General features: G+C 31.9%; 1 protein-coding gene across 1 annotated transcript in view; it reads left to right on the top strand.

Annotated features, from left to right (window-relative positions):
* Window positions 1–15,366, top strand: part of LOC139519506 (uncharacterized) — a 33,730-nt gene that overhangs the window by 8,126 nt on the left and 10,238 nt on the right. Inside the window, exons 2-6 of the mRNA XM_071311628.1 lie at window positions 4,997–5,051; window positions 6,228–6,393; window positions 7,888–8,084; window positions 12,971–13,219; window positions 14,790–14,885. Of these exons, the coding sequence (XP_071167729.1) occupies window positions 5,000–5,051; window positions 6,228–6,393; window positions 7,888–8,084; window positions 12,971–13,219; window positions 14,790–14,885 (760 nt within the window). The 5' untranslated portion in view covers window positions 4,997–4,999. The remainder of the gene's footprint in view (window positions 1–4,996; window positions 5,052–6,227; window positions 6,394–7,887; window positions 8,085–12,970; window positions 13,220–14,789; window positions 14,886–15,366) is intronic.

Genomic DNA, 15,366 nt, shown 5'->3' with positions numbered 1-15,366 from the left:
CAAAATTATTTTGTGTCAATTTTTGAAACATTTAATCAGATGGAAATGGGATTCCTTGACAACATATTTCATAAACAAACTTTAAATAGATGATTATATATGTTAATGCAAGATTTGTGTAAGCTCAATTCAATTAGTGGGTATATTTAAGCCTCACCCACAAGAAAACCAAAGAAAACAAAAACGTTTAAAAATTACTATTTCCGAATACATCCTCGAAAATACCTTAGCTTTTATTAAAAACTTTTAACTATTACATTGTCCGTTTCAACTTAAAGGATGGTCGTATTTATTGTATTGGATCGAAGTTATTTCTTATATTCTATAATCTGACAACTAGTAAACGAATAACAGATAAACAAATTATTTTGTTTTTGTTTACAAATTTAAACAATTTTAACCGATGATCAAATTTCGTGAATTGTTTAAGAAGACGAATCGAGGCAAGAAACCGAAACCGAGGAAATAAAACAAAATGATTGAGACTGGTTCTTCGAATTGCTGTTGGAAATTGAACAAAGTAACATGCATGCGGAAGTCCCTTATCTTTTACAAATAATCCTTAACCCGACCCCAGTGCAGCTTGGTGTGAAGTTATGAAAGAAAATAGAATGCCTGGCATGTTTAAAGAGCGTAGGTCGTAACACAGCTTTGTTAAACAAATAGAAGAAAAATCCTGTATTTTCTTTTAATTGATATTTATTGTTTCGATTAATACATTACATGGAAATTATATCAATAGTCATATTCCAAAGAACGATTAACGTGTACTTCCTTTTTTATTTAATGTTTTATACATGAAAGCATGCTTTTCAAGTATCTGCATTTTAATGCACCAATGGGACACAAAATGATAAATGAATAATTCCGTACGACATTTATCAAAGATAAAAAATAAATGTGTTCAAGTGATGAAAGAAAATAATGCATGATTTAAAAATATCTAAATTCATAACTCCGTTATACTTGATTTTTCAAAAAATAATATCAATTTGTCAATAGCTTTGTATAAAAATTGATTTCTATGCAATTTATTTCTTAAAAAAGTAAAAACGACATGATGCATACAATGATTCTTATTTTTTAAAAGAATTTATTCATTTAATAGTTTTTCATGATTTATCAGGATGACTATCAAGCGTACTTGGATACGAATCCTTAAATATGAAAAGAAATTTAACGGCAAACAATAAAATTAATTTCAATCTTTATGTAATTTTTAGAGGGTATCAGTAGCCCAGTAGTGTAGACTTTTCAACAAGCATTAAAATACTGCAATTTGCTGTATTAAATTTTTGGAAATAATATTAAATGAAGTAATGTGCTCTCCTCTCGAGCAATGCTTGATTCCGTGTCTTTTTTTGGCTATACTTTTGTGAAAAATTTACATTTGGTTTTAGATTTTTCAAATACAATTTTTTAGTATATTAGCGCAATTCATCACTACATAGACATTAAAATGAGGGACAAAAAATACCAGAGGGAGAGTCAAACTCATAGATAGAAAATAAACTGACAACGCCATGGCGAAAGATGCATCTGGTGCAGTAAAATTTGTACCTTTATTATTATTGATAATTCTGTTTGTCTTCGGTGTTTAACCCCTTGAACGCAATGTTTTTGGAATGTTAAGCGACTGTCATACAAGTGAGAGATTTAGCTATAAAACTAGGTTTAATTACACATTTTCTACAAAAAGAAAATGACTGTACCAAGTCAGGAATATGACAGATGTTATCCATTCGTTTTATGTGCTTGATGTTTTGATTTTGCCATTTGATTAGGGATTTTCCGTTTTGAATTTCCCCCTGATTTTTGTATTGTTGTATTTTACCTTTATTTTTATAGTTACTAGTAGATTATAGCTTAAAACCAATCTTTAAGAATGACACTACATATACCAGCAAGAGGCATCTTATCTTTGTCCCACCCCTTACATAATTTCACTTTACACTAGAGCAACTCATAATACTTGCATGTGTCTGGTGTGTATGTAAGTAAATGTATTACTGGGAATCCTAACAATTGTTCAAAAGGACGATTGAAGTCTAAGTTTAATTATTTTCTTTTTCCCATTATAATTTTGCAATTTATCTTTTTTAAACACGAAAGCTTGAATCATAAGTATTATGAGAGACAAATGAATAATTCCATTTAAGGTTTGTTCAAAGAAAGAGATTTTTAATGTGTTTAAGATGAACAGTTGAAATAAATTAATACAATGTCAATAAATTATAATTCCTTATATCACAATATCATGATAACATTTATTCGTTTTACATATTTTCCAAAAGAAAAGAAGGACAATATTTAAATGGATGTTATCTAAAGTTTCTGAATGAAAAAAAAATCGGATATATGTAATAGCATTCATTCAGTTATTTATGCTTGTATATTATATAAGCTGTTGGCAAACTTTTTAGATTTTTTTTGTCCTAAATGCTCTTCAAATTCGTACTTATTTGGCCTCTAACATTTTTTATTGGAACGTCACTGATGAGTCTTTTCATGACGAAACCCGCGTCTGGCGCAAATACTACATTTTAATCCTGATATACGTGATGATTGTAGTCATGTCATGTAATGTTTTCATTTTAATGTTAACATTGCTATAAAAGAGGAAGGTTTGGCATGCCACAAAACCAGGTGCAACCCACTATTGTTTCTTAAAATTTCCTGTACCAAGTCAGGAAAATGGCCATTATTATATTAAAGTTCGTTGCTGTGTGTGTTACATTTTAGTGTTGTGTTTCTGTTGTTTTGTATTTCTTCTCTTATATTTGATGTGTTTCTCTCAGTTTTAGTTTGTAACTCGGATTTGTTTTTTTTCTCTCAATCGATTTATGAATTTCGAACAGCGGTATACTACTGTTGCCTTTAAATGAAAATTTTAGAGAGTAAATACTAGAAGTGTTTTGTTGTGAAGCATGCATTATCATCAGCTACCTTTTTAAGGCTTATTTTAAAGATAGTCGGGGAATATGATGTTGACGACTGATCTTTGATAATCTCTATCAAATTATCAAAATGAATTATATAGGTTTGGGGTATTTTAGAAATATAGATTCCACAACTGCAACAAGTGTGTTACGATATTTCTCAACTCGAGACAGTTAAATTTTTATATTTAAAGCGAGGGGCTTGCCGAGTTATAGTGGTGGAATCTGCTTCTCTTATGATTTTTATCCTTCCTTTTTGAAGAAAGTTGTGTACTTTTTATGTGACGTCATCAGGCATGGTCGCCCTTTTCAATGACGTCCCAATAGGAAAATCAAAAAGAAACCAAGAAAATTTAACTTTACAATTAATCTTCCTCCAATCATTTATCGAGAACAGATTTTTCACTAGTGAGAAGAAATATTTTTCTCACACCGATCAAGAAATGTAAAAATAGCGCAAAAATTCGAGAACAAGATATAGACAACAATAGTCTACAAATGTTTAAATCTCATAAACCGATCAAGACATAGCAGTATAAAAATATTTCATCTGTTCAAACACTTGATTATTGTTGGATCATTGACGGTCACTTCATATATCATTTTATGCAAAAGCAAGCAAATACATGGATTTTATCAAAGTAGAGTGTTTCTGAAAAACAGTTTATATCATTATTAATATAGGCTTTAATAAAGAAATTGTCTTTAGTTCAAAAAGGTTATTATCTTTAATTTCTTTTAAAGATTTTTTTTAAAAGCAAATCTGATAATATTTATTATTCGTTTAAATACTGAAATATTTGTTTAGTTAAATTACTTTTACTAAATGAATATCATCAAGGCAATTTAATATAGGAAATGAATGTAAAGGAGATTTACCAAACCCATATTCGACTTAACTTATTTCATGCATTCTTGTTTTATTCCTTGAATCTCAACTGATGTGTGTCTTGACGTGGGGTATTAGATGTATTAAATGATAGTCCGTTACGCTGCGTTAGCTTAAAGTTGCAATATAGTGCACAAATCAATCGAAACAGGCCATGAAAGAATGAAGAATCTGAATATCAGCTTAAAGTAGATTTAAAAGATCGATTTGAGAACGATTAAGTTTTACTATGCATTTATAAAGAGATATTCAAATGGTCGAAATTAGGAAAATGATAACGCTGAAAATTAAATGTATTTTATATTATCTACGAATAAAGAGAGACATGGGGTTTGCGACATGGAGATAGTAAAAAACATGATATTTTTTTTACTGAAGACACTAACAGATGACAATAAACAATCGTCTACAATATACAGTCCCGTCTGAATAAATGAAATCGTCCTAATCAGTTAAGTAAGCATTTTGATATATTTTTTCAACAATTTGAATTATACTGACAATCTACAGTAAATACTTAATGAAATATATGGTTCAAAGTTGTCTAGCATACCATATTAAGCAACATCACCTTATTGTTTTGAACTGGAAGCCACTACTACGTATAATAAATGTTATCACATTATTGTTATATTATACTAAATATCAAACAAGGTAATGAATTAACTTGATCATAATGCCAAGTTCAAATAAAGTTTTGCATATGATATGATCAACGAATACACAAAAAATAACAAGTATAACAATGAATAATAGATATACCACAAAAAATGTATAATGACAGCGAACAACATGCTTTCATTCTTTTTTTGTCATATTGTTGATTTATTCTGTAAAGGACTATTCATATTTAACAGATAGACCATGTATGTGAGAAGAATGTCTATATATGTAATTTTATAAACTGCTTGTTGTTTGTGGGTGTAGATAATCCCTTTTTCATTGTTGGTTGCAGTTTTAAAAATCAGTACTTTTCTTTATCTATCTTTTTCAATTCGGATGTGGTTAGTACCAAATTTATGTGTTTTATATAAACAAATTCCATACTTGTGTGACAAATTCAATTAATAAATATTATTTCCTACAAAAGCAACTTATGGTAATCCTATATTGTGCAAATTATTCTTTTAACTAGTGACAATATCTCTCTCTTTTTTTATCGTTTCAGAATATGTGTTATTGGCCCATTATACAACTTTTGAGCATATCTACTGTTGTAAAAGGTAATAAAACATGAAGTACATGTTTAAAAATATAGAAAAATTAGTTAAAGTATGTCTTATATTTATTTGCTTCTATCACAAAACAAATAAGTTAATTCTTGTTAATTGTTTTGTCACTAGTTAATGACAGGATTGTCATTTTGTTGGTGCTAATTGTTTTGTCATTGGGTTAATTAAATAACAATATTTTACAAATGCAATGTAAAGATCAAAAGAGTAGGAAGTGCACGTGATGCCAGAAATATAAACATGTCGAAATTTCATTGGACGATACTAGACCATTGAATGAGTAGTATATATGACCTACATATAGCCAATAACTGTTTAGTGTCTTTAAATATCAGATGTATTTGTACGAGGCTAGGAAACAAGGTGTATGCGAGCTTATAGCGAGCTACTACACCTGTTTCGAGCCGAGTACAAACACAGCTGATATTTAAAGACATTAAACAGTTATTGTCTTTATCCTGCAATTCATTCTGTACATTGTTTGTGTTTTGAAAGAAACAAAAACTAAAATAATTAGCATTTATTTTCGATTTGTAATCCCTTGAGGCCCGCGTAGTCATATCAAAATCACACATTACGCTGAAGACGGGTTCGCAAAAAAAGAATCTCGAATAGTTAACAATTCGACATCGCTCAAAGTGAATAATTATCTATTTTAACATACCAACTAATTTCAACAGTAAAAACAAATAACAAAACATTGTCAAATTTGAAACAGAAGTGTACGAGTTGTCCTACGCTTCAGACTTGACATTCACTAAACATGCATGCTGAAATTGACATGGTTGATTTTGTAACACAATCATACACATTCAAGTTCTGAAATCGACAATTGTCATTGTCATTGGAATGCAACTGGAATACACATTCTGATGTCACACAGGTTCAAACAATACCCAGTCCGGCAGTGGGCGGAGCTTTAAAGCGATATCTGTATAGTATACAGATACAGCATAGCGATATCTGTAGGGCTGTATCTGTATAGTTGGACACCCAATTGTAGGATAAAATCATGTAAATTGATACTCAAATAGTGTAAAGTTCCAATTACGGGTTATTTGTTCAGGTTAAAATATATCAATTGCATTTTGATCAATGTATATAAGTGTTATATCTTCTCCTTAGTACTGTCTATTTGACTAACTAATTTTTGATTTCTTTCCGTAGAGATTGGTTCCCATTTTGCTTCTGATTTTGGATATACTTTGGTTTATCACCAAGAACAGAGAAATTATAAGACAGCCAGCGATATTTGTAGAAGTTATGGTGGAACTCTTCCCATTATCAAAAATTATATTATTCCTGAAATCATTGCTGATATTTCATCGTTAAGGTAATAATTCTAATACAAAGGCATATACAAACAAGGAGATATGGTATGATTGCCAATGAGACAACTATACACTAAGGTAATTGCAGGCAATCGTACGGTCTTCAACAATTGAGAAAAACCTATACCGTTAAGTCCACGATAGTCTTTGAATGTGGTCAAATCTTAATATGCTTATTAGTTTTGTTTTTTTTAAATTTTAAATAAGATTGGAAAAATGACGGATTTTTTTTTTTTATTTTTTTTTTTATCAAAACGGGTTTTTCATTGCCAAAGCAATAAGTCAGCATTCTGATCAGAATCAAAGACAGGTATGTAAATAGAAAGGTAGAGACATATCTCATATTAACATTTAAAAAAGAAAAACTATAAAGATAACGGTTGCCCTTCATCTGTCTCATCATTTTAGATACGTATTTCAGTTCGACAGACGGAGTAAAAACCTGTTCACAATGCCTGACTTTTACTTTAAATTATACCATTGGCTTACTTGTAAATTTGAAAAAAGGTCATTGAGAGCCTAATAAGTAGAAAAAACGCAAAATTTTCGATTATTGTTTATCATCTTACAGTAAATTGATTCTCACTAAATCATAATGACTTTTCGTTAAATGAAAGCTATTTATATATGTTTGACTTTGAATAAATATTTTTTTCAAAACGATATGCAGCCAAATCGAGCTCCATTTTATTATTTTATCTGAAAATATCTGTAAAAGTTGTATTCACATAGAGATAATTTCAGTTTCACAGCATAATGTGCAAATGTGTGGGAAGAAACAAGTTATTTATCACCTGTTAAATATTGAAATTTTCTCAAAATCGTTTACAATTTGAAAACATAAAATTACAGCAATTATGATTTGGAATGACAATTAACTTATATAATAAAACCAATGAGAACTATTAAATTATTTACAGAAAAAACACAATTATGCCGATTATATTATCAATTATCTTCGACGGCATCATAAGCGTGTAAAAAATAGATTCGGGTCGTTGGAAAATCTGTTGATACATTAGATCGTGAGAAAATGATATGTATTATCTATTTTTGCCACTAATTGCATTGATTTGAAATACAACTATACTTCATCCTTGTTTAAAAGTGGCATTATATTGTGTTGTCATTGTGAATATACTGTATCATGTAATACTTATGCCAAACTGCTTTAAACAAAAACCACAAAATTCAAATTAAGATACACTATAACTGTAACCCGCCTGCTGTACCTGTGTATTTCAGAAAGTATAAAAAGTTCTTTAATATACATAAAACCAATCATATTTGTTGTATCTCTTATACTCCATAAGGTTCGCATATCCTGCTCGGTAAATGGTACCTGTCAAATTGTACATGGCAAGTTCAAATCAGATAAATCAGTCTCATTAAGTGATTTCATAATACCGGGAAACAAGACATGATTCAAATACATGTAAGTGAAAGCATGCTTTAAGATATATAGTTAACATTACTGTGGTGAAATTATCTTACAGAAATATATCCGTGTGGATTGGTTTGTCAAACATAAATAACACATGGGTGTGGGATGATGGTACAGAACTGACGTCATCACCATGGAAACGAGCGCCTCCATTTGATAGATGTATGTCTGCAAGATTAACAATGGACGCAATTCTGGAACCAAAGTTGTGTGACATTAAGTTACCGTTCTTTTGTCAATACAAAACAGGTGATTTGACTTTCAGTATTTGGTATCTTCATTGGAGTGTAAAAGATACAAAATGAGATTTTTTTTTATAAAAATATAAATCGGTCTCTATGGCTGTTGAACACTAGGTAACATTCTACCTCCCGCCATCACGAATGAAAACTGATTTTTAAGAAGTTCTATAACTGGCTGGTTTCCTCAGGTACGGCGGCTTTGTGAAAAATTGTGCACATCCTGCTACAAGCATGAAACTTGGCATAGACCTTCCTCAACTATTTCTCTTTCATTTCAGATAGGGAGGCATTTGAAAAAAAAGCCTCACTTCCGGTAAAATCCAAAAAGGCGGACATCATACTTAAATTAGCCCAATATCGAAGGCTAGTATGTGAAAAGGTGTTATTGACATGCTACTATCATAATATTTGGTACAAACCTTTGTTTTGTACTAATTTTGGATATATGATATAGATAAGATGTCTTCAAAAACCCTACTTCCGGTAAAATCAAACATGACTGATATAGTACTACAATAAGCTTATTTTTAGGAAGGATAATTGAAATGTGTTTTAAAGTATTGCTACTATCATTATATTGTGCAGGAACATTTCTTTGGTGCTTTTCATGGATACAATGTATAAGACATATGTCTTTAAAACTCTTACTTCCGGTAATATCCAATATGGCGGACGTAGAAATATTGATAATTTTTCATTTTTATATTCAACTTTTTTCAAACTGCAAATAAAATGATTTTTTTGGGGTTGTCATTAAACTTTTGGCTTTAAGTCATCCTCAAAACCACTAATTCTATTCAATTGCATATGATTCAATACAAAATTAACACTTCCGGTAAATAATCAATATGGCGAAAATTACGAAGATAAATACTCAATCCATATATTCGATGTAGAGTTTTGGATAGATTGATTAAAACAAAATAAAATCACTAAAGTTGTTAAACATCTTTAGAATGACTTATTTATGGCCGCATATACATGTTTACTCACAATAGGAGAGCTTATTTTCCAAATTAACAAAGATCGTGGTATTGTTTCCTACACCTATAATGTACAATCTCCTGATAAGATTAAGAGGCCTCACAAAAGAGTTGTTGAAAAGGGTGCCATGGCTGATATTTTCCCCTTCGCCATTCATAAGGGATGGACTAGTTAGAAAAGGAACCAATACCAAGCTTGTTACTCATTCACATCCGTCATGGTATATTGCACGTTTTACTTGCTGAAAAAGACTAGACCGAGTCGTGGGAATAGCCTCAATAAGTATTTCCTCTTCCAAATACACATTTTTTCTTGCTTCGTTAACCCCATCTGATAAGTTTGTTCGATCGTACAACAAAACCACGTATCGTTCTATCAATGACATTGTCAAATCCATATCTGGTGATGTTGGCTGATCAATCATCATTCTAAATGATAGAGTCACATCTTTAAACACCATCCATGTCACCGACGCAGTTCCTTTTCCAGCAAACGTGTAATATCTCAATACCTAGTGTATTTGAAAGGTCATGGATAGATATATATCTGAAGCTTTTCCCACTTCAAAATGCAAGCCAAAGTTTGTCTGTCCCTAGGTCACTGAAAAGAGAAACCGCAATGACAGCAACATCAGTATCGAATGTTCGAGTCATGACTCAGTTAAGTCTGTGTTTCACTGCATCAGACACATGCATCTTGATTCAAGTGTCAGCCTCTTTACGTGAACATGATGCTAAGCTTGAAACATCACCATGTGATGGATAGCACAGAAAATCCTGAGTAATTGTTGCTACAACTACCTTTTCCCTCAAAATCTATCGAGCAAGCTGTTCCGAATGAAAACTTGAAAGTTCTTTCTTATTGTCGTAATTTTGTTTTGAGTCTTGATTCGTCAGTGTATTCCCTTTCCCCTAAATGTAGCTCTGGCTTCTTATACAAATGCTCAGGATATTCTATCTTATCTACCTCGAGATGTATTTCAAGTTTATCACCATGTTCACATTAAGAGGCTGACAATATAATCATGGTGCATGTGTTTGATGCAATGAACCACGAACTTGCACGAGTCATGATTCGAATAGTCGTTATTGTTTCGCTATTCCGTGACAGGGGTAGACGAACTATGGATTGTGTTTGGGAGGGCAAAAAGCTTTGGATAAATATATTTACAAATGCACCTAGCATTCGTGATTACACACACTTATTGTGCTCCGTGTATTTACCAGTTGTGATACGGTTCTCTGATTGCTTGAAAAGGAAAATAAGACTGCGTGGGAGACATTGATGGCATTTGAAGATGTAACTTTGACATAAAGAATGATGATTGATCAGCCTAAATCACCGTGGCTTAACTGTAAAAGCACACAAACTTATCAGATGGGGAAAACATGGTTAACGAATCAAGAAAATAACTATTTGCGCAAAAGGGAAGACTAATTGAGGGTAAAACGTGCAATATACTAAGGCAGGTGTTTAGGGGGACGAGCTTGGAATTGACTATTATGATACCCAGTTCAAGCGCTTATGAATGACGAAGGAACAGAGAGGATAACTTTTAAATAACTCTTTCGAAGGCCTCATCATTTTGTCAGAAGCTTGTACATTGTGGATGTACTTTGGAATGCGGTTTAATGTCAAAACATGCTCCATCCTAAGCATCAGAAACAAAAGCCATAAAATCTATAGTTTAAATGGACACATACTACAACAAGTCAAGCATAACCCATACCTATGCCTACAAATTTCGGAAGACCTCAAATGGATCACCCACATATTAAACGTGGCAAAGAAAGTAAATGCAACACTAGGCTCTCAAAGAAGAAACTTGAAATACTGCCCACAAGATTGCAAAAAACAGCTTACATCTCGCTCGTTCATCAACGATGGAATGTGGAGCCATAGTATGGGACCCCAACATGGTAACAAACATAAATAAGCTAGAAAGGATACAACGTCAAGCAGCAAGATTTATCACCATAGGTTACAAGTCAAGAGAGGACGGGTGTGTCTCCAATATGCTTGCCAAAAAGGAACTACAAGACCTCCAGACAATTGCAAGACGAACAAGCTAGATGTTGATATTTATGTACAAAGTGGTTTAGGGGCTGATTGCCACTATTGAACCAAACGAATTTTCTCCAAAAAGCACGTCCTAAGAGAAGCATAACTGCAAAGAAGTTCGAAGAATACCACGCAACAAATATTGTGGAAAAGCAAGTAAAGAATCACTCTAAGTGTTTTGACATTTCACTCAGCAAAACACCACAATACTCAAACTCATTCTTTGTAAAGACAGTGATCGCGTCGAATCAGCAAGACGACACTGTAGTGCGCACATCAAGCGTATAGAGCGTCAAATCTGCTCTTACTGCGCGCTCGTCAATAAATCGGCGGCACTCTCTCAAACCGTTATATTAAAGCCAGAATTGGTATTGACAACGCATTCATACAGATACAAATACAGAGGATGTCGCGGTCGTTGTTAATGTGGAAAATCGGGTCTCTCGGGCACCGTTTTGTTTACATTTGGTGACTGTGAATAAACATGTATTTTCAGCCAAATAGTAATAATTTGAAAAATGTTTGAGTACTTCAGTAATTTTATTTTGTTTTAACCAATCTATCTAAAACTCTAAATCAAAGATATGTATTGAGGACTCATTTTTGAAATTTCCACCATATTGGGTTTTTTAATACCGGAAGTGTGATTTAAAAATTTACATTAGAAAAAAATTAGTGGTTTTGAGGATAACTAGAAGCCAATAGTTTAATGACAAGCAAAAAAAAACCCAACAAAAAACATTTTTTTTACATTTTGAAAAAAGTTGAATATTAAAATAGAAAATTGATATTTCTATGACCGCCATTCTAAAATTTACCGGAAGTAAGGTTTTTAAAGAGATATGTCTTATACATTGTATCCATGAGAGGCACAAAAGAAAGGTTCCTGCCCAGTGTGATGATAGTAGCAATACATTAAATCACATTTCAATGACACTTCCTAAAACAAAGCTTATTGTAGTACTATACCCCTCATGTTGGATTTTACCGAAAGTAGGGTTTTTGAAGACATCTTATCTATAGCATATATCCAAAAGTAGTACAAAACAAAGGTTGATACCCAATATTATGTTAGTAGCATGATAATAACAGCTTTTCACTTAATAGACTTCGATATAGGCCTGATTTAAGTATGATGTCCGCCATTTTGGATTTGACTGGAAGTGAGACATTTTTTTCAAATGCCTCCCTATCTGAAATGAAAGAGTAATAGTTGAGGAAGATCTATGCCAAATGTCATGCTTGTAGCAGGATGTGCACAATTCGTCTGAAATATGCTTGTACTGTATATACTTCACAAAACTTATATGCAGTTAGGCAACTAGTCGCTCAAAACAGTCAACACCTACCAAACTGTCTTCGATTTTGTGTTTTTTTTTTTGGATACAATCTTTTTTTAAATTGGATTTTTTTTTGTTATTTAGATGAAAAATAAATATTTAATTTCGCTAATGTGTGACGTCGGAAAAATCATTTCAATTATTCATAAGATTTAAGTAATTACTTTCCATGTCATGCAGTTTCCATTAATTATGTAGTCCTTAAAGTGCACCATACTGATTTAAATACAAAATTATAGAATTCAAGCTATTTTCAGATCAAAGAAAATTTATTAAGCATTTGTGTGACCGAAAAGAAAAACTATGTTGACAAAATCAAATGGAAATAAAAAAAGGTTAATTATATTTGTGTAAATAACAAACAAAAAACAACATGCTACTTGTGAGGTCATTGCCAACTTTTCATATTGAGTGTTCATCGTATTTAACCTTGCTCATCATCCGAATTATTAGTTCTACCTTTAATTCATAATTAATAAAATGATGTCTTTAAAACATAATCCCACAGGTAGCTGTTACTTCAGAATCTATAACCAAGCAAGTATTGTTGGACATAACAAATTCAGCTTGACCAGAACGAGTCTAGAGAGATGTAAAGACGTATGCAGTCATGTGACAGAATTTGAATGCTGGTCATTTGAATACAATACAGTAAACCAATTTTGTCAACTGAACGATGTTAATCGATGGACAGCATCGGAGAGCTTTGTATATTTTGACAAAAGCTGGGACTATTATCATAAAACATGTTATACCTGTAAGTTGTATTTAACGAAATATATAGCACCATGCATATTAAGTAAAAATGCCCATGCAATTCTGCAAGGAGAAAACGTGATGAATAACACTGTTTGAATTAGTCATTACAGGTATGAGGGTAACATTTTCAAACCAGTAATATTATACGATATTCAGGTTTTAAACAGGACACGCGTATATGATGTGATATCATTCCGGCTAAGGTTTTGTCGGGTATGTCATAATAAATACTTGTTTCAAACCTGAATGAATGGTTTATCAAATGATTGTATGTATTTTCACCACCTTAAACTCAGCCTTATATTTTCTAATTCTTGAAATATTTATTTATTTGCATTAAAAACAACTTTCTCTCGTTTATGCAATACTTTATTGTACAAAATGTTCAAAAATTAATTTAATATTAGGTCTTTAAGTTAAACATGCACTTCTATTTAATTTTTTTACCGTTTGTAGCATCTCACATTTTTTAACCTTAATGTAGACTAAGATAACGTCCTATAGTGCCGTTCATTTTGATTCGCGTTATTGAAGTTCCAATTGAGAAAGAAGGTCTATTCTGTTTGGTTATCCAATCACAAAACTCGACACATCTGTGAAAAAATGAACAGTGGTTAAATAAGGGGGAAAATAACAACAAAAAAATAACAAATTCTAAGGAAAATTCTAAGCAGAAATACCCTTAACAAGTGACAACTTAAGAATGTACATAGGTGAGGTTTTGGAATTTGTGTCATATGTTTGGACTCCTTGTTGTTATTCCCTAGGATAAAAGGCGGTATGTTTTGCCCAATAACACCTATTTATCTTTTCATATAAGATTTAATAGCTTATAAAAGGTCATATCCTAAAATTTAATCAGATTCTTGATTTTCTTGATTTTCTTTCTTTTCCGAGTCAGCTTTTTACAGCCATATTTTAAAAATCAAATATATAAGAAAAGGAGCTTCGTGACCTACCAATATTGTTTGCTTAGTTTGATCCTAAACCAATGCTCTCCTGAATTATAGTATTGATTTTAAATTCTTGATTTATTCAATATTCAAAGTACATCCTTAAAGGAAAGAATAGAAAGAGGTAAATCGAATGAGTACTTGATTCGTCGTCAGTGTAAGCTAGTCCTGCTTTGCATGCATTACCCAACTGGCGGTTTCCGACACAGACAAAATGTCATAATCGGAAAAGGGATTGGCATCTAAAGATCATAAAACTAGTCATTTGAGACATCGTCATATCGTAGTCTTCAACCAGCTGTGATGGTGACCATAAACGTTCGTAGTGTGGATTTCAATCGTTCTTCCTAATATCACTGTTTGAACAGTAGTTGTGTTGTAATTTACATTAATGTAAAGAAAGTATAAACACTATATACACATATATCTGTTAACATGAACGGGTGTAACGTTTGTACGGATATATGGTAACGCCATACGACGGACTTACAAACATTCGTAATAAAATAATGAATTATTTGAATAATATCTTTAGGTTTCCTGCAGGATATTTATTATCAAACGGTTGTCCCTTGTTCTGATATATACTGAATGTAGATTTTTAAATTGTTACAGCAACTATATTATCCGAGGAGTCAGACCAAACAACTTATATGGTATATCACAGTACTACAATGACAATACCTATGAATACACCAACAGATGGTCATGGTAAGTTATAATATCAGTTTCACATATAATTAAAAAAAAACGGTCTGAAATTCAACATGACATTTTGAATTGCCTTAAGTCGCTTATTGAAAGTCAATATCCTATATTATAAAACATGAGTGTACGTTTTCAAACGTGTTGAGTAAACGCCTGTGGTAAGATTCACATGTCAGCCGATAAACACCGTCATGATTTGTTTAGGCTGTTCGAATCCTACTCCAACATCGTATGATTTATGGTCTTTTATAAATAATTTACCTTACGTCAGATGTTGTAAATGAAATGACATCATTGAACGATGGCGTTAGAATATAGGGATTTAACGAAAAATGCTCGAACCGGAAACTGAAACTGAAAGTTGTCAAAACACAACCAAACGATGTTTATCCTTTCTTCTTGATTGAAGTGAGATGGTCAATTAAATTTATCTAAGTGTGTTCTAAAAACGTGTTCATGATTCTTATCAATATTCCATTTCTCA

Source organism: Mytilus edulis, chromosome 4 (assembly GCF_963676685.1).
Source record: "Mytilus edulis chromosome 4, xbMytEdul2.2, whole genome shotgun sequence".
Taxonomy (NCBI): Eukaryota; Metazoa; Mollusca; class Bivalvia; order Mytilida; family Mytilidae; genus Mytilus; species Mytilus edulis.
This window is presented reverse-complemented; position numbering and strand designations above follow the sequence as displayed.